Source organism: Cariama cristata, unplaced genomic scaffold (assembly GCF_000690535.1).
Source record: "Cariama cristata isolate BGI_N322 unplaced genomic scaffold, ASM69053v1 scaffold5890, whole genome shotgun sequence".
Classification (NCBI taxonomy): Eukaryota; Metazoa; Chordata; class Aves; order Cariamiformes; family Cariamidae; genus Cariama; species Cariama cristata.
Window position 1 is genome coordinate 77,048 of NW_009592879.1, and position 18,342 is coordinate 95,389.

At 40.8% G+C, this 18,342-nt stretch overlaps 1 protein-coding gene across 1 annotated transcript; it reads left to right on the forward strand.

The window, feature by feature from the left end:
• Nucleotides 1–452: 452 nt before the first annotated feature.
• GPR68 (G protein-coupled receptor 68) lies at nt 453–18,134 on the forward strand. Its single transcript, XM_009699878.1, has 2 exons — nt 453–540; nt 16,917–18,134. Exon 2 carries the CDS (start codon nt 17,058–17,060, stop codon nt 18,132–18,134), a length of 1,077 nt encoding a protein of 358 aa, XP_009698180.1. The 5' UTR covers nt 453–540; nt 16,917–17,057.
• Nucleotides 18,135–18,342: the final 208 nt, after the last annotated feature.

Genomic DNA, 18,342 nt, shown 5'->3' on the forward strand with positions numbered 1-18,342 from the left:
TGGATATAATGAGGATCTGATCTCAGCAAGCACAAGAAACAAGTTACTGTAAATAATACTAATAACAACACTAACATTCTGTATACTTTGTAATACTCCTGCATGAGGCAACATCTGTGTGTGTTTAGCTAAGCTGTAAGCGGCAGTATTTGGGCTTTGCACGAGCTGCTGGGATCATAGTGCAGTTATCTGCTGGTTCGTGTCTGTGACAGTAGGTATGGGTGTGAACACTGCTCTGTGTGCATTGCAATCTCCATATTTAGTGTCTGCTTTTGGCACTCTCATCTCTTTCATTTATGAATGAGTGGGTGAGGGAGTAGAGGGCTGGGCTGACTCCTTCGCAGTTGAACCATAAACAGCACAGGAGCTGAAACACAATCTCCTCCTCCTCCTCCGTCGCTGTGCTGTTTCACCAACAGCCTCACTCACAGCTGGGAGGAGGACAGCCTAACCCAGCAGCCTGAGCAGGAGCTGGGAGAAGGGAAGTTTTGTGCTGTTCACACTACAGGGAACACTTCTTTGCATAAACTCTGCTTACAGGTGAGTTTCATTTTTATCTATTCATTCTTAAAAGCAAGTTAATTTTCCATCATTGAGCCAGGTTATACAAGGTTATGACCCCTGGAAAGGTGGCAGGACAGTTTTTTGGCTAAGTTGTTAAAGCAAAACAATGAGGCAGTCCAAGGACTCAATCAAAGCAATGTGTCTAAAAAAATTCACAACTTCAAAATTAATTTCCTTGGCAAGTTCTTCCAAAAAAGCTTTCTTGAGTTCCACTTCGATGCAAGGAGAGATGAATGTTGATGTTGTATTGATGAAAGGGAGTTGTTAAGATAAACTGAGAAACCATTTCGTGTTTGCAGAGGGGAACCAGAGCAATAGACAGTAGATAAATTCCAGTAGTTATTTTCAGAGAATTTAGTAAGGCTGTAAAAGTTGACTAGGTATTTTGAATGACTAATAAGTGATTTAAATACTTTATTTCCCCTGAGAACAGAAGCCAAAAGTTACACCTAACAGGAAACTGCTAAACCACATACCTTGGTGTGTGTGGGTGCCCCATGTACACCTATATGGATTTGTCTTTGTATCTCGAAAGTATGTCATTGCTATATTTTGCAAACAATAAGCCACTTTTCTTGCTGCTGTTCAGAACCTGACTTGGGAAACTTGAAATGTGAAGGTTTGTTTAGTGAAATTAAATCTATTTTGTCAGAAATGAATCTTTTTTTTTTTAATAGGATTAAAAACCTTTGTTCATTATTGTAGATTGCCTGTGTTACAGGTACATTTTTCTGGTTCTTTACAGTCTTTGTAAAGAAATAAGAAATCATTGAGCGGTGACCTTCATGTGTGCATGGGGAAGGGAGCTAAGAAATAGAGAATTTAGAAGAATATAACAACCTTGTCCTGGTTTTTTCTGTTCAGAACACATGCAGGTATTTCTTAATAAAAATTTAAGGAAACCTAACACTAAGGAAAAATGGCTACGCGTAGGCTCATAAGACATGACACTGTCATTGCGAACATTACGGGACTTTCTGAGCAGTCTGTTAATCAGCTCACTCTGTGACTTTTTCCACATTAGCATCCTGTGTTCACACTGGCTCCAGAAGAGTACAGTGTCTGACCACTTCTTCTTTCAAGTTTGCTTAGTCAAGAAGCCAGTAAAAGTGAGTCAATGCTGTATATTTAACACTCAGCCTTCCGTTCCTTTTCTGAGGAAACAAAATTTTTTACTGTCCTCACCCCTATCCTTCCTGCCTCTTCATCTTATTGCTAGTCTGTTCTTGTTCCCTCGTATCATGTCGCTTCTACACAGGCAATTGTAAGGTCCTTCTGTTATATGAGGGAAGAGGCAGAAGGTAGCTGTTTCCAGCTCATTTTATGCTTGATGCTATACAGCTGTAATTTAGATAATAATACAGAAGGTACATCCCCAAAGTTTTAGCAGTCTTTCCAGGGTCTGGGGAGCACACCGTGAGAAAATGTTGGGTTTGGTTTATAGGATCAGACCAGTATGTTGTTCTGTGATAGCGGGGCACAGCCAGGGGGGTGACAATGTCTACATCACAGCATTGTGATTTGAAGATCACAGTTTTAAATGAAGAAAGATGTGGCAGTTCCAAAATATCATTAAAAAAATCTCATCTCACTTGACATCTTCAGTGAGATATATTTATCTCACTTTGTGGCTGGCGAACAGAAATTGACTCCCTTTGTTCTGGGACCTGAGGAGTGTAAGCAATCCTAGACAGTGTGAAAAGAGAGAAGGGGGATACAGGGAAAGGGAAGACAAGGGAGGAAAATGAGTGCCAGCCAAACTAAGTGTACATAGGCATCATCACACTAGATGTCATCCAATAGAGTGAGCCTGGGGGATGGCTAGTTTCTCAGGTCAAACAGACTGGAAACTTCTTATCTGTGGCTGGGCACAGTTGCATGGGGCCAGGTGTACAAAGATGTAAGCATTAATGTAAGTTTTCCTGCCCTAACCAGCCCTGTGGATGTTGTCGCTCAGATTAACCAGCTGATGCTGTAACTGCAAGTTTTCTTGGCATCCCATTGAACAGTGCATGGAGAAGAAAATTTTTTCCCTGCCAGTTTTTCTAGACCTGACCTGAGGGTGCCTTTGTGTGGCCCTGAGGCTTCACTCTCACCTACTATTCCTGTGTCAGTGTGCTGATAAGCAAGAAAAAGTTATTGTGGACTCATGAGGACATTTACACAACTTGCTAACTATTTTTAAGTGAAGAACTGTGGAAAAAGAACTCCAGATGTGGCTGCCTTGTGAAGCTCATTACCTTATAATTAGCTGAATGCCTCCTCTAAGAGGTTTATTTTTCCCATAAATCTTATTCTGAGTGGCTTTTAATGCTTGTTATGAATTATTCTGCCAGCGGAAGCATTTGCAGAGCTGCTGTCCCTGACAGCTGATGGCAATTGGTTTTGAAAAGACACAGAACAGCTTTAATGTTTAGAAGAAACTGGCCAATAATTTTAAGTAAAGGTATTAGTAATCATCAGCAGCTAAGAACAACATTGCAGTTTATTCTCTGAGGGATGCATCCACTGTATTTCCTTTTTCTCTGCTGGAAACCACACTCTGAACTCTGTTAATCTACTGGGTAGCAAAAGGAGAACTTTTTAGGTGCTTCATCTGGAAGCTGTAGCTAATCTGTCTGAAAAAGAAAGAAAGATTAAATAATAGGTTTAAAACACTGTTAGAAGGAGATTGTCAAATGGGCTCACCTGAAAGTATAGTGTGTTCTTCTCCATGGAACCCCTTTGCCAGAAATTGTTTCTGTGGCAACAAATTTGTTTCCAGCTGCGTTGTCTTGGAGTTTGATCTGGGATTGTTTAGGCTCAGACCTATCACCATGCCAGAGGCAAATAGAAATGCAAAACTGATCTGGTCTACAGGTAATGGAGAGTGCAGTCTGCTGCTGTTACTGTCGCTCCACAAGAGATGTCCTCCTGACATTCTCCACTCAAAAATTGCTGCGGACAGATACTGCTGCTAGGATGAGCCTAGTTTCGTTTCTGAACATTGTTGCTTTATTCCACAAGCTTTCAAGCTTCCTTTCTCTCACATTGTTTGCTATGGGTTGACAGAAAAGACACATAGCTTTGAAGAGAGGTTAGATAGTTAACAGAGGAAGGGTAGATCAAAACTGAATGCATTACAAAAGCAAATGCAATGAAACTATCAAACTTAAGTCACTTTAATGACACCTGAATAAAGTGCTAAAATGGGCAACATCAGTAGAGAAGAATGGAAATGTTATTACAGATATCTCTTGGTTTGGCTTTCTTATAACTCAATATTTTAGTAACAATTAGAATTTGATCATTTTATATCTGGAAACATTTTTTCTTCCATCTGGCAAAGGAAGAAGGAGAATTTTTACTCTCTGATGGATAATGATTTAGTGTCTGTGCACATATCTAATTAGAGGATGTATCTGTTTTATGCTCTGCATTTAAGAAGTGATCAGACATAACTTTCAAAATAGAAATTGTATTTTGATCTTGCAAGAGACTTAAACTAAAATCCCTTAGCTTATCAGGTCAGGACATTATTACTTGGAATTCGAACTTGTGTCCAAATTTCAGAGACGGTTTTACACCTACGCCCCAGAGCAGGACCTGGATTTCTGAACAGGTCTCAAGTCTGGAATCCCACATCTCCTGTGCCAGCTTTTCCATCTGCCACCCAAGAGCTTGTCAGAACTCCCCTGTAAGGAGCATTTGATTCTCTCCTTTTTCTCTAGTCTGTTGCATGTTGGGAAGCATGAATGTTTTACAGTAAGGTTGCTGCTTTAGCTGTGAGTTGCTTCTCTGAAGCAACTATTAAGAAGGTGGGGTTTTTTATTTCTGTGAGGTCATGGTTCTTCAACTACTTTTTTCAATTTTTGCGTTGAACCTCCTTTATCCAGATTAATACCATTATTATGGGCAGGTTGTTCCTCCCAATTTTCTTTAAAAGTAGACTAGAGAAGGGTCAGTCAGTTTTCAAGCATATGGATGGCTGAGTTTGTGTCTCCAGGCAGGATGCTGGGATTTGTCTCCCAGGAGAGAGGTGGCAAACCTGATAGGGCTCTGACACAGGGGAAGTGGGGAGTCACTGCTTGTGCAGATGCCAGTGTCATCCAAGGGGTGGGACGGAGAGGTGCTGGAAAGAACATTTAGGTTCTTAGGCAAGACACTGAAGTACAGGAATTCAGCAGCACTGTGCTGAGGAAGACTTCTTGCACCATATGCAAGGCCAGACAGAGGTATAGAGAGAGGCAGTTTCAAGGTATGACTAAGAAAATGAAGGAGGGAAGATGAATTCATGTACATCGGGAAATCAGGGTACTCGGGAGTAAGGGAAGGCCAGACTTAATTTAAATCTTGATGAAAGAAAGGCACTAGCACTTAAAATCATGTGAGTAGTAAAAGAATTTTTTTTTAATTAAGAGAATTGAGGAAATGAAATTTCAGGAAATTAAAATGTAAGCAAACCTGCAGACACAGATGCCAGCACTTTGTTTAGAATAATTCATGCTTTGGGAACTAGGTTATTGGTGTCCTGTATCCTCAAGTTAAAAAAAGAAAAAAGAAAGGACCGAAGTTTTCAATAGTCATCTAGGGAGCAAGAGCAACAATGAGGGAAAAAAGGAAAACCTTCTGCAAGGCGTGCTACTTCTACGTAATCATGAGAATTCTGAGAAATAACATTGGAGAACACGCCTTACGTGCGACTATTGACTTAGGTCTACAGGAAACTAACCATCTCCAAAAGGGAAGCTGGAAAAAGGGAGGAAGCTTAATTAAAGGCAGCAAATAAGGGATAGCTTAGAAGAGTTAAATCTCTACAGGCTAGATGGAGACTCTTTGAAGACATGTACAAATGCACGTGTACACACACACACGCACGCGTGCGCGCGCGCGCACACACACACACACACTCCGATGCTGGATCCAAGGAATAAATAGAGATATACAGAGCAGAAGCCAAAAAAGACTCAACCGAGTCTGAAAGGAAATGAGCACGGCTAAACAGCAGTGCATGGAAGGGCAGATGGTATGCTAGACTAGAAAGAATTGGATCTAGAACAGAAACATGTTTGAAACGCACAATGGGAATCAGTGTAAGCCAGAAACACAAACATAGTACAAAGGCACAAAAGAATTATTCCCATTTTGAATGGTGACAGTGTACACGATGTTAGGTGCTTCAGTTAAACAGGCTCCTATCCTATGACGAATTTCATCTCTGATTAAAATAAAACCAAAGAGAAGAAAAATAATAAAGTCAAAGAAAAATGAGGGGAGAAAGAGAAAAATCTCCAAATACTGTAAACAGCTTTTCACTTTAACATGTCTTAAAACTTTTACTGTACAAAATGAATCATATACTGAATCATATATGCAGAAAATAGCATTTAAAACAGAGATTACTTTACTGAATGTATCATTATTTGCTGATGCGTGGAACAATGAAAATGTTAACCTTCTCCTTGAACAGGAGATGTGCTCAATCTCTTTAAACACAGTGGAGTTTCAACCACATTTCAGTTAGACCTAGCAATCAAAATTTTTCTCTCAAACAGCCTTTGCTATTTGTCAAATATTATTAGTCAAACATTGATTATTGGTGTCCCAAGCTACTGCTTGTCAGCAGCACTGCAAAATCAGTTCTCTCAGTAAAGGAGGAGAAAAAATTGTACAGATGGATGTTTATTGCTTTCCGAACTACTGTTGGTTAATGAGATAGGTATGAGGGTATGATGTGCTGATACTTGGGTTTAATTATACCTTGTTCTGTCTGGAGGCAGTGGCATTATAAAAGATGCAAGCAGAAATATAATTTGGTCCCTGCTTTGGTCTCCAACTTGCTAATTTTTGAACAAAACTTTTCCCTTGTAACCAGCAAGTGATACTGGGAAGGCTTGACAGAGGGACTGCCTTGCACATTGTTGGCACTCCCTCCGTGTTCTGTGAGTGCAGATGGCTACAGAGAGTAAGTTGCTCTCAATATACACATTGGCTTTGTATAGTGCCATAAGTATCTGGGCGAAGGTACAGGCTAAGAGCTGACTGACTTTGCTCAGCCTTGGTGTGTGCATGCTGACCAGTATGGGATGCCGGCAGTGTGCTATGGCCCATGTGCTGTAAATGGGGGGCCCATGCTCAGGCTGCTGAGAAATCTGTGGGGTGACTCCCATGGGGCCATGACTCCCTTTGGGCAATCGCTCTGTGAAGCAAGGGCTATATGGCAGTGCCAGGGTTAGAAGGGCATGCTGACAAACGAAGGCAGGCAAAAATCATTGAAATGCAATATAGATATGACCTAAACCTCTAAGTCACTGATTTCTCTGTAAGACATCCGGCGTTGCCTGATGGAGCACAGTGCTGGTATCAGAGCAGACTGCATCATCAAAGGAGGCAGTAATACAGAGTTCAGGAAAATGAATCAGAAAAGTGATTTTTCCCTAAGGCTGTAGATGGTAAAATGAGTCAGAACTCATTTAGTTCAGAAGGGTAAAGTTCCTATTTCTCAATCCCAGGCTGCAACACAGTTGTTCCAGTCCTTGTTCCTTACTGATAATATTGCATGTTGATCATGGCTTGTGTGGCTTCTAATCAGTATGATGTGCATAATCTTGGCTTTTCTTGCATTGTCATTTTAAATGAGGATCAGCGCACAGATTTGGGATTATAAACAGTTCTGTTGTCTATGATTGATCCTTACTTACTTGCCTGTTGCTTGTGCAAAGGAGACAGGATGGTGCTTTGGCTTTCGTGTCGAGGAGGGTTGTTGGGGAGAGGGAGTTTGACTTGGCTGAGGTTTTAGTTGAGAGGAAAGGAAGATTTGGAGTTGATCTCTGAGGAATACAGGGGTTTAATATTTCTGCAGAAAGTGGTGTGATGTGTTTTCCTCCACCCACTGTCCTGTACTGAAGCAAGTCATCCACAAAGCCTCAAGGAGATGTCCCCTGTGGGTAGGAGCTAGTCACAATAGCTCAGCGGTGAAATACTTGGAGGGTCATGTTGTCCACCTGGCTGATCTTTAACAGCAGGAAGGAGGGGGCAGATGAGGGTCATTTTTAAAAGCTTTGAGGCAGCTATGGCATGACTAATTCCTGTTATGTGATTCACCTCCCTGATACCACTTGGACTGCTTGCTTGAAATGACACATTATATGAAATTCTTATTACTATACATAGGTATTTTCCAAAGTGGTGTTTCTTTTCAGCAGTTCCTTGTGCTTAGCCAGTTGTTCAGACCTTGCATTTGGAAAAAAGCCCTAATCCTAGATAAAGAATAAGTAGTCTGAGATATTGGACTGATTATGCTTTATTATCCTATCTGCCTTCCTTACCTTTCATGTCAAGTTGTCCTTCATATATGCAGGCCTCATCTAAGAGGTCCAAAGTCATAAAAACCTGAAATGAAATGGTACAGCAGCAGAACATGGGTTTTTTGTATTAGTTTTTGTGCATGTGATGTCATACAGATTTCACTTCGATATAGCTTTAATTTCCAGGAAAAAACTTTCAAAATGAAAAACACTTCATAAAAAAATCATTGGAAAATGATGATTTGTTTCAAAACAAAATTCCTTTGTGGAAATTATTTTACTTCATGTTAGATTTTTGCAGTTTGTTTCCATGCTATTGCCTGTCGCTAAGAGGGATGGGTTGTGTCATGTCACCTGGCAAACAACAGCGGAGAACAGAATGGGAAGGTCCTGAGAGCTCCCCATACATTTCTTTACCTTCAAGGTGCATCAGCTGAACCATTCTCAAGTTGTTTACCAAACTTTAAGACCTTCTGTGATGACAGCCCTACATCCCATCCACCATCTATCCCAGTGCTCCACTTGCATTTGTTAGTGGAAAGTTTTTCATGGTGTTTAACCCAGCCTCTCTCATCTTTGCAACAATCTTTAACGTGTTTGAAGGTTGTTGCTGTGTTTGCCCTCAATCTGGTCTTCTTTAGACTAAACAAGCCTGACTTCCTCAGTCTTCAGCTTTGCTAGACCTCTGACCTTTCCCCTGCAATTCTGACCACAGCCAGCAGATCCCAGAGGATCTGTTCACCTCTGTAGAGCCTTAAAGATGTGCACAGGACTGAGGGGTAGTACCTATAGCCTGCTGAGACATCCCAATGTGATGGGGGGGGTGTGTTCTATATAAGTGTATTGTTGACTTCAGTTCAGTATGTGACCACTGGAACCCGCACATCCTTCCCAATGTTCTACTGTAGAATAGAGTATACTTTATTACTGACTTCTCATATCATATAGAAATACGTAATATGTCACATACAGTTTGCACATCAGGTAAGAAAGAAGCTGGATACTCAGTACTCTAATTAAAATGACAAATGTGAGCCTAGGATGATAACCTCTTGGGTTATTCAGAGCATTTTTTTCTGAAATATTGATATTTTCTAGGAATGTAAATTTTGTCCTTCAACAATTCCTCCCAGTGACCTCTCCCAGTGTAGCCTACAGAGTACTGTGTTATTACAAGTGACTGGTGTGTGGTACCTTAGCTCTTTTATGGCCATTCGGAAGTGCTCAGCTGCTTCTTTTCTAGGTGGCTTCCTGCTTAATTGAGAGTTTGTTTGTTTGGCTGACTTACGAAGTGGATTGAATATAGAACATTTAGGTTTGTGATCCATACTGATTCAGCTATTCCTTACAGAGTTTCATGATCTGCAGGCCAGGGCACTTGTAAGATTAAACTGCATTACTATGTCATTACTGATGGGAAACGAACATTGGAACTAGATTTAGAGGTCGTGAAATTATTTTAATTAATTATGTGGCTAATATACGTGGGCTATCTTCATTGGCTTCTAGCTGCATTGCATTCATCAGCCCCTTATGTTAGGCTGCACAGGTCAAATTTCTCGGTTTACGGTGATGTCCAATTTAGTGCTTTCAATAAGCATCAAATTCACTATGAGAAAAAAAAAAGATTCACGATTCAAGTATTTTGACAGGAACCTGCTACTCAGATCCACATGATCAACTCCTAATGACAAATTTACAAGCTGAGGGCATGAAAACCTCAACTACCCTACCGCTGTGGGCCAGATAGCATCTGAAGTTTTAGCGATGAAATATTTAATGTAACTAGTTTACTTCAGACTTTGGAGAAATTTGGTAAGCAGGAATTAAGAAGTTGGGACAAATTCCCAGGATATCAGAGTCTAAGCAAATGGAGTGATTTACCCAATGCTGTGAATAATTGCATGTCAGTGTTAGGGAAAATTGGACATCGGTGACTAATTAGTCTTTTGTTTATGTGGGTTCTGAAAAAATGTTGTTGACTTCCTTCTTTGACAATAGGTTTATAAATGGAGTCATACAATAATGACAAAAGTAAAATGATTCATAATTTACAGAATAATGTTATGGTTTCCTCGCACTGAAACAGATACACAGAATAATAATTATTGTACACAGAGGTTCATGTCAGAAGGGTCCACTCTCAAGTTAACAACACTGAATGGGTTGTGTATAGACCTACATTAACTTTAGAAAAGAATTCAGTCTAAGGAGGAGTTGAGTTTTTGCCTTTTTTTTTCCGATTTACATAAGATGGTTTCAGAGGTTTAAAAAGATCAAGTCTCTTTTTTACTGTATGCCTATGGTAAGACTCTCTTGCAAAGAGAAGGACATACAGAGTTCTTCTGATGCAAAAAAGCAGACAGAAAAAAAATGGAAAGTAAGTACAGCAGAGAGGTAGCCTTTCTGCTTTACCAACAACAAAACCAGCAGAAGACAGAAACAAAACTCCTTGCAGCCAACTGCTCTTAACACAGAGTTTTGACAAAACCCAAATTTCTGTGTGTTTTTTGTTGTAGTGACTTATAATTTATAATCTTAGGGTTGATGTGTCTGTCTTTGAAATGGTATATGTTTAATTCCAGATCCACTGAGAATGGTTTAGAAACTGATCCAATTAAAAAATACACGGTACGGTCAGTAGAGATCCAAATATTACACTTGTTGCTTCCTGTCTAGCTGTTCAGCCGCACACCTCATCAAGCAAGGAAACGAGATTGGTGAGACACTACTGTTTCTTGTTGAATCATGCGTCTCTTATTGCAGCAGCATCTCTAAAGCAGCCTTCCAAGCTGTTTGACTGCTGCGCTGCTGCCCTTGCTACCTCTGTGTCTTCCTCTCTGTTCTCCCTGGCTTTCACCAGCCCTGATATGCAGCTACTGACTCTATTCCCTCTCAAGTCCTGCCTTCCTCCTGTGCATCAATAGCCCTGGTGCGTGGGGGGCTCTGTGTGAGAAAGGAATTGCTAGGGTATCACCAGAGCTGAAAGCTGTTGAGGAGGTGACTGTAGTGTCTGAAATCAGCCTGAAGAGGCTATGCAGACACGGGTGGCACTGAGCTGTGGCAGGTGGTTTCTGGGGGCTGGGGTACTGACATGACTGGGATGATATTTGGGTGTGATGCTGTGTGGCGCAGGACTGTCCATTGGCAGAGAGAGGAGGCAACAGGTTCATGGATTAATCGGGAGATGAGACCAGTTTCCACTACTGTTCTTTATAATTTCCAACTCTCCTTTGCTTTCTGCTCACTGGAGCAGCAACATGATCTGCAGCCTGGCAAGTCTGCACGTTGCAGGGAAAGCAGGGCCCACCCATGCCTGCGCTGGTCCTCCTACAGAAAGCAGGTAGGACTAAGGCTGGAACTTCTCCCATCTTTCTGAGGTAGATTGTGAAGTAAGTGCAGTTACCAACCACAGCCCAACTTCGTCTTCTCCTGGAGTATGGCAGGACTCACTTCGGGTGAGTCGCCACAGCTGTGAGTCACTTCTGTAAATGCATAGATATGTATATTGATTGTCTGATGACTTGCTCTGGTTGAAGCTGAGCTGACTTGTGTATAATTCTTCAACTATTCTTTTTCACAAGATAGGTGTTATGTTTGTTTTACCCCAATCCACTATAATTTCTGAAACATCTTCAGCAATAGTTCACAAATTGCTTTAGCTAATTCCCTCAGAGCACACACAGACTTTCAAAATATCTGTTAGCCTTTGCTTATCTATTTTTTTCTTTGCCCCCATCCTACTGTTAAAAAACAATTTTGTTAGATGCTGGGTCACAAGTTTGTTTTTAACATTGGAATAAAAAATAACAGGAAATATTTCAGCTATCTTTAGCTCTATAATTTGTGCTTGTGCCTCGTATGTACTTGTCTTTCTTTTGCTTTACTTTTCTTGTGTGTTAATAGAAACATCCTTCATTGCCTTTTATGGCTCTTTCTACTTGTCACCCTTTTAGAATCATAGAATGGTTTGAGTTCTAAGGGACGTTTAAGGGTCATCTAGTCCAAGCTTCCTGCAATAAGCAGGGACATCTTCAACTAGATCAGATTGCTCAGAGCCCCATCCAACCTGACCTTGAATATATCCAGGAATGGGGCATCTATCACCTCTCTGAGCAACCTGTGACAGTGTTTCACCGCTCTCATCGTAAAAAATTTCTTCCTTGTATGTAGTCTGAATCTACCCTCTTTTAGTTTAAAACCATTACCCCTTGTCCTATCACTACAGGCCCTATTAAAAAGTCTGTCCCCATCCTTCTTATAAGCCCCCTTTAAGTACTGAAAAGCCACAGTGAGGTGTCTCTGGAGCCTTCTCTTCCCCAGACTGAACAACCCCAACTCTCTCAGCCTGTCTTAATAGGAGAGGTGCTCCAGCCCTCTGAACGTTTTTGTGGCCCTCCTCTGGACCCACTCCAACAGGTCAGTCTTTTACATAATAATTCTTTTGATTGAATCCAAACATTGTTGTGCCATTTCCTCATACTCAGTCACGCACCCCGATTTCCACTTTCTTCCATGTTGTTTGGCTTTTTTTTTTTTCAAACTTGCTTTCAGCATATTAGCCAGTTTTTGCCCATTTTATGTTGTTTGACCAGTCCCTAGTCTCTTCTGCTGATCATTGCTTCCCAACCACTTTACCTGACCTTATTCTTCCAGGCTTTGTGAACCAGGATCAAATCAAGCTGACAAGTGTTGGAGGAAGCTTAGCTTGTGAATTTAAGGGCTGGTGTTTGTGGACATAATGATCTGAATCAAATCCTAGACTGAAACAACCTCAGGTTTCTGATTCCAAAATATGCAGCACAGTTCAAGTCCTGCTATGACAGCCAAGTGACTCAGGCCTCTATGTGGTGTATGACAGGTGCAGGGACAGATTAAACAGCAAGAGAGCTACTGTCACATCAAGGCACACAACCACGTTATGGGCCTTGTTCATGGAAACAAGTGTTTTGCGGATGAGACAAGCAGTTTGCACAACTTCTGAAATTCCTACAAGGAAGTCCTTTGGTGCAGTCCCATTTGTCTCTGCTAAAAATATGTAGGTCTAATTGCAGACAGATTTCTTATGAAGAAAATTATAGCAATGTTCACAGAAACTGAAAAAACCCAGCCAGGCTCCGTGCTAGTACCTGGTCCAAGCTGAAGAGGCTGTGTTGTAAGTGGCTCTGAGTTACTTCCTGTGCCGTCACCAGCAGACAGTGCTTAACACGCAAGCTGCTCCATGGTTCAGGGTGCAGGAGGGAGTCACGATTTTGTCAACAGTTAAGGCACAAAGGAGGTGGGAAAGAAAAGAACCTGTTGTTGAACTGTCCAGTAAGTAATGAAAGTTCGCTCATTTGAACCAAGAAAAAATGAGGCTCTCTGAAGCCCAGGGATCCTTGGCTTTATTTTTAATCCAGGAACAAGAGAATAGTTTGGAGCTTATGTAGATGGCGAGAGTCTTCCCATTGTTTCCAAGAGCTGAGGTTAGATAGGTATCATCCAAAAGATGTGGGCATATGTGAGAGAGAAATATTGCCTGGAAATGTCTGCAGACTTGTGATACTGAAGGTATTACATAAATTGTGCTCCAAAAAATCACACAGCTGCACTATTTCCATATTAAAGTTGTCTAAAAGGAATGCCTGTGTGTTCCTGTTCATAACTGCTTTCAGCTTCATGATTATCTGCACCCCAGATGTTTTTCATCCAGCAACTTTCTTCATTTTTATCTCCCCCCTATCTAGACGAGGTCAGTAAGTAATGGGGGAGCTATTCGTCTTTTTTCTACCATACCCTGCATCACCTTTCATTCAATTTCCACTTTTCCAGACAGCCTGATAGGTATTGTGTATTATGTTCTTAATAACAGGGTGGGCTTTTCCACACCCGTTTGTTTAACACTGCCATTGCAGTACTTCGACGCCAAGTTTGTAGAAAAATCATAGTTTAGCTCCCTGGGTGGTGCAGAGCTATGTTTAGTATATTTGGTGCTGGGGGAAAGGTGAACTACCTTTATATTTCCCATTTGGCTACTGAGCCTGTCCCTAGCCAGGCATGAGGGGTCAGAGGGCACAAAGGTGTCCCAGGGCCCACGCACTGAGGAGGCTGAAACAGGGGAAGGATTTCCTGGCCCACTGCTGCCACTAACCAGAAGAGCAGTATAAGACACAAGCAAGAATCTGGACCTTCGTTTTTCAACCCCATTTTTGAAATCAAGAAAGGTTTGTTAGCACAAGGCAAAGAGATCCATAGCAGCCAGCCTTCTCTTCCCGCCTGCTGAAGCAGCCCACTCCAGCACTTCCTCTGGGAGCAGGAAATGTTGCTGTCATCAGAAGTGTACATCATGTTAGCATAATGCCATATCAATAAGATTTTTCTGTCTCCTTCACATTCTGCATTCTGGCAAGACTTTTAAGCTAAACAGAAGTGATTTTTACAATCATGTTCTCCATGACATAGACATAATTTAATAAAAATATTTTGAGTTCTTAGAAGAAAAGAAACACTTTCAAAAAACAGTGCAACTGTAGAGTACATCTGCTTTTTCTCATACTGTGATCCAGATTGACTCACTGGGTAACACTGAAAGAAACTCAGCACTGTTGAACTATGCTAGACATATAAAGACAGTTCTGATTTTTCAAAATTGTCGACAGCATTTGAGTTACTATTTGGCCGCATCAACAGGAGCTGGACACCGAGTGGACACTTTTCGTTGGTAGACTAGATGATAGGTCCCAGATTTTCAGGCATTTTAGACTATAACTAGATGTGCCAATCATCCCATGCAGGCAAACTCTTACTTGTAAAAGTCACCAAATTATTATACAGAACTGAAATGTTATCAAAGATAAACTCAAACACAATTGTACTTGGCCTGGATCTCTGGGTTGGAAAAGGTGGGATGGGGTAAATAGGTTATCAAACCTGCCTCAGCAAAAATTCTGTGCACTGTCCTTGCGAGTGTGGAGCTAGGTCTCCTGTAGAGAGAAGAGCTACATGATGGTTATGAAGCCATTGAGAAACTGGATAGTGTTACAGGAGAGCTAATGGCCCCTAAGTAACAGTCTTTTGGGAAATTTGTACATAACTTCAGTGATTATTTTCGGCTGTACACGTCTGTGTTGCTAACATTGATATCATTATTGTTTGGGAAGGTTACGGCAATCTCTTGGAGCAAACTTCAAACTGAACCGTAAGCATCTGTGACTGGTTCCCTTAAGCAGCATTTCTCCTGCTGTGCTTGATTTATCTGTTACAACTATTGTGCCACCCACAGTGGAGGGGGTGAGAATCTTAACTCCCAAAGGACCTGTGTGAGAGTGAGAGGAGGAGAGTGGAGCTTGTGCTATGCTAGACTTGAGCAGTCTTTTACACAAGTTGCGTTGGACAATCAAGTTAGAAGTTTTGAGAGAGAGGAGCTGATGTTGGCCTGTTGTTTCACGACTGAAGGTATTTGAGATCCCCAAGAATACTTCCACCAAAACCAGGGCTGATGTTCTGTCTGTTGGTAAGAAAAAAGGAAAAGCAAAGGAATGAAAAACACGTTCTAATTCTTAAATATTTACATGTGTCCTTAAGTTTGCTGTGATTTCCGTGGGACTGTGCTACACTGGTTGAAGCTAAACACTGAAAATCTTTGCAGGTTTGCTCATTTATTTCAGGCAGACAATTCTTTTCTGGCCTAAAGGAAGCGATTTTCTTTTCAATTTCTACAGGAGTAAAGCCTACCACTATTTAAAAAAACATTTATTAAAAAAAATATTTAACAGTAACATCATCAAATGCTGCAGCTGACAATTTTAGTGTAGTGTGGTCATGTTTTCATAAGGGTTGCCTTGAAAAAAATTGTATATTCCTAAACAGGACAGAAGATGATGACAAAAATACAAATTAGGATAGTAAACAGGAAAAAGCAACAATGCGTTATCTTTGTCCCTGGATAGTGCTGTCACCTTTTGAATCCATATTAACTGAAGCTCTAGGAAGAATACACAAACTGTTAACCTTACAAAAGTATACACTACAACTGTGCGTTTTCTAGGAAGAGGATGGAAGAAACACAGTCTTGCTGTTCTGCATCATCAGGTAAAACATCATGCTCTTCAGACTGGGCACAGTTTGCTCTGGTGTTTTCCAGTCCTGAGCATTTGTGCCAATATGAATATATCACATGAGGTGAGAAAATGCTGAATATGATACTTTGTTTAATTTAGGGTTTAATCACTGTGAGCTGGCTCAAGGCTGAACACTTGTCCTAGCTGAACTGAATGCTTACCCATTGTCAGCAGTGATTTTTTTATAGTATAGTATAGGAATGGTTTGTGTGGGTATGTGCTTGGATTATAGAAGATTTCTTCAAGTGAAAACAATTATATCCATATTCAATGAAAATGAAAAGGAAAGATACAAATGTATAAGTAGTAGCAGTAAAAGAGTGGTTTTGAGAGTTGATGTCAAATAAGGAATCTGTAATAGCATATCCTGTAGAACTGAGACCATGGGGATACACTACACCAGATTTTTAGTGTCCTTCTGACAGCGAAAGACAGCCTGCTTTGAGGATTGTTTTTACAAATAACTGTAAGAGAAACTGCTAAAAATTCCATTTTTTTTCCATCCTGATCGATTGAACTGCAGATTCCATGGTATCTTGTATCTAAAGGGAAATTTAAGAAATAGAAATTAAAAATCAACTATTTTGTGCACCCTGCATCCTCTAAGGAAGTCTGAGTGGACTGCTGGTTTGCCAGAGACATTTTTTCCATTGTGGACAAATCAGATTACTGCTTTTGTGCCTCACCTGCAAAACAGAGATGATACTACTTCGCCTTTTAGATTCTTGCAAAGTTAAAGCCACAAATGTTTGTAATTTGCTTTGGGATTCTTGGACAAAACATTTTCTTGTACTTTTCTGGTAAGTACTAGGACTTACTCACATGAATCATGATTTCTCAGACGGGCTTTATCTTCTATCAAAGACTATAGGAAATCTAGGACTAGAAAAAAGCGTCTTAGTGAAAACCGTACTATATATTTGACAATGGTATCCCTTCTGAAGATTTTCATGTGTTTTACCTTCAGGTTATTAACATCCTGCAGCAAGTCATCGCTTCAGCCTAAACGTTTGTGGAAGAAATAAGTGATACATGGAACTGGATTAAATTAAATTTTACATCTGTTCATTCAGGACCCTGATGAATGATACATGGGAAGAGGTAGAAGATGATGAATTTCACAGAGAATGCAACTGAGAAGTGCACTATTAATCATGATATCCACCAGACATTATCCCCTGTTGTATACATATTTGTATTTATATTAGGCTTGCCAGCTAACTGCCTGTCACTGTACTATGGGTATTTACAGATCAAGGCTAAAAATGAATTGGGTATCTACCTTTGCAATTTGACTGTAGCAGACCTGCTCTATGTATTTTCTTTGCCTTTTTGGCTTCAGTATGTTTTACAGCATGACAACTGGACATATGATGAGCTGCTGTGCAAAATTTGTGGCATCCTTTTGTACGAGAACATCTATATCAGTGTGGGCTTCCTCTGCTGTATCTCCATTGACCGCTATCTCGCAGTAGTGCACCCTTTTCGGTTTCAACAGTTTCGGACAATGAAGGCTGCTGCGATTGTAAGCCTTGTTATCTGGACCAAAGAAATAATGACATGCTGCTTTGTCTTTACGCACGGGGAGATCAGTATGGATGCCGAGAGCCACGTGGTGTGCTTTGAGCATTACCCCATCAAAGAATGGGAGCACAATGTCAACTACTACCGCTTCTCTGCTGGCTTCCTTTTCCCCTTCTTTCTGCTGGCCTTCTCTTACTGTGGGATTTTACGAGTTGTCCACAAGAGTCACGGCACTCAAAAGAAGAAGAAAATCCAAATTAAACGACTGGTTTCAAGCACTGTTTTAATTTTTTTAGTTTGCTTTGGACCATACCACATCCTACTTGTGGTTCGCAGCTTGTTGGAGAACAACTGCTCATTTGCTGAGAAAATATTTAATATTTACCATGTTTCTCTCCTGTTGACTACTTTTAACTGTGTTGCTGATCCAGTATTGTACTGTTTTTCCAGTGAAAGCACTTACCAGAACTTTGCCAAGATGCGAGACTCTTGTTTAACATGTTTAGGGTGTCTGAGGACTGAGACGAAGGAATCCTATCCGCTGAATGCTCCAGAAACTCCCAACAGGCCACAGCATGAGCAACAACCCGGGTTATTACAAATATCACATGATGGTGCTAGAATGAAGGACTCCTCCAGAACTATCATGGGCAGCCTATAGCATTCATCATTGATCTAAAATCTGCAGCTATGGCCATGTTTGTGTATCCATCTGATTTATCTGTGTATTACAACAGTGTTACCTCCCAAAGGCTTATTAGCAATGCAGTACAGTGAAGTAATTTCTGGAGGTGCTTGTACCTTGGCAATAGTGAGGAAAGCACACGCTAAGTCAGTTCAGTTACAATCATGTGTCTGTTGTCATTGTG

Bases quoted from the DNA above. Each gene is read 5' to 3' on its own strand.
- GPR68 (XM_009699878.1), top strand. From the start codon at position 17,058: ATGATGAATTTCACAGAGAATGCAACTGAGAAGTGCACTATTAATCAT.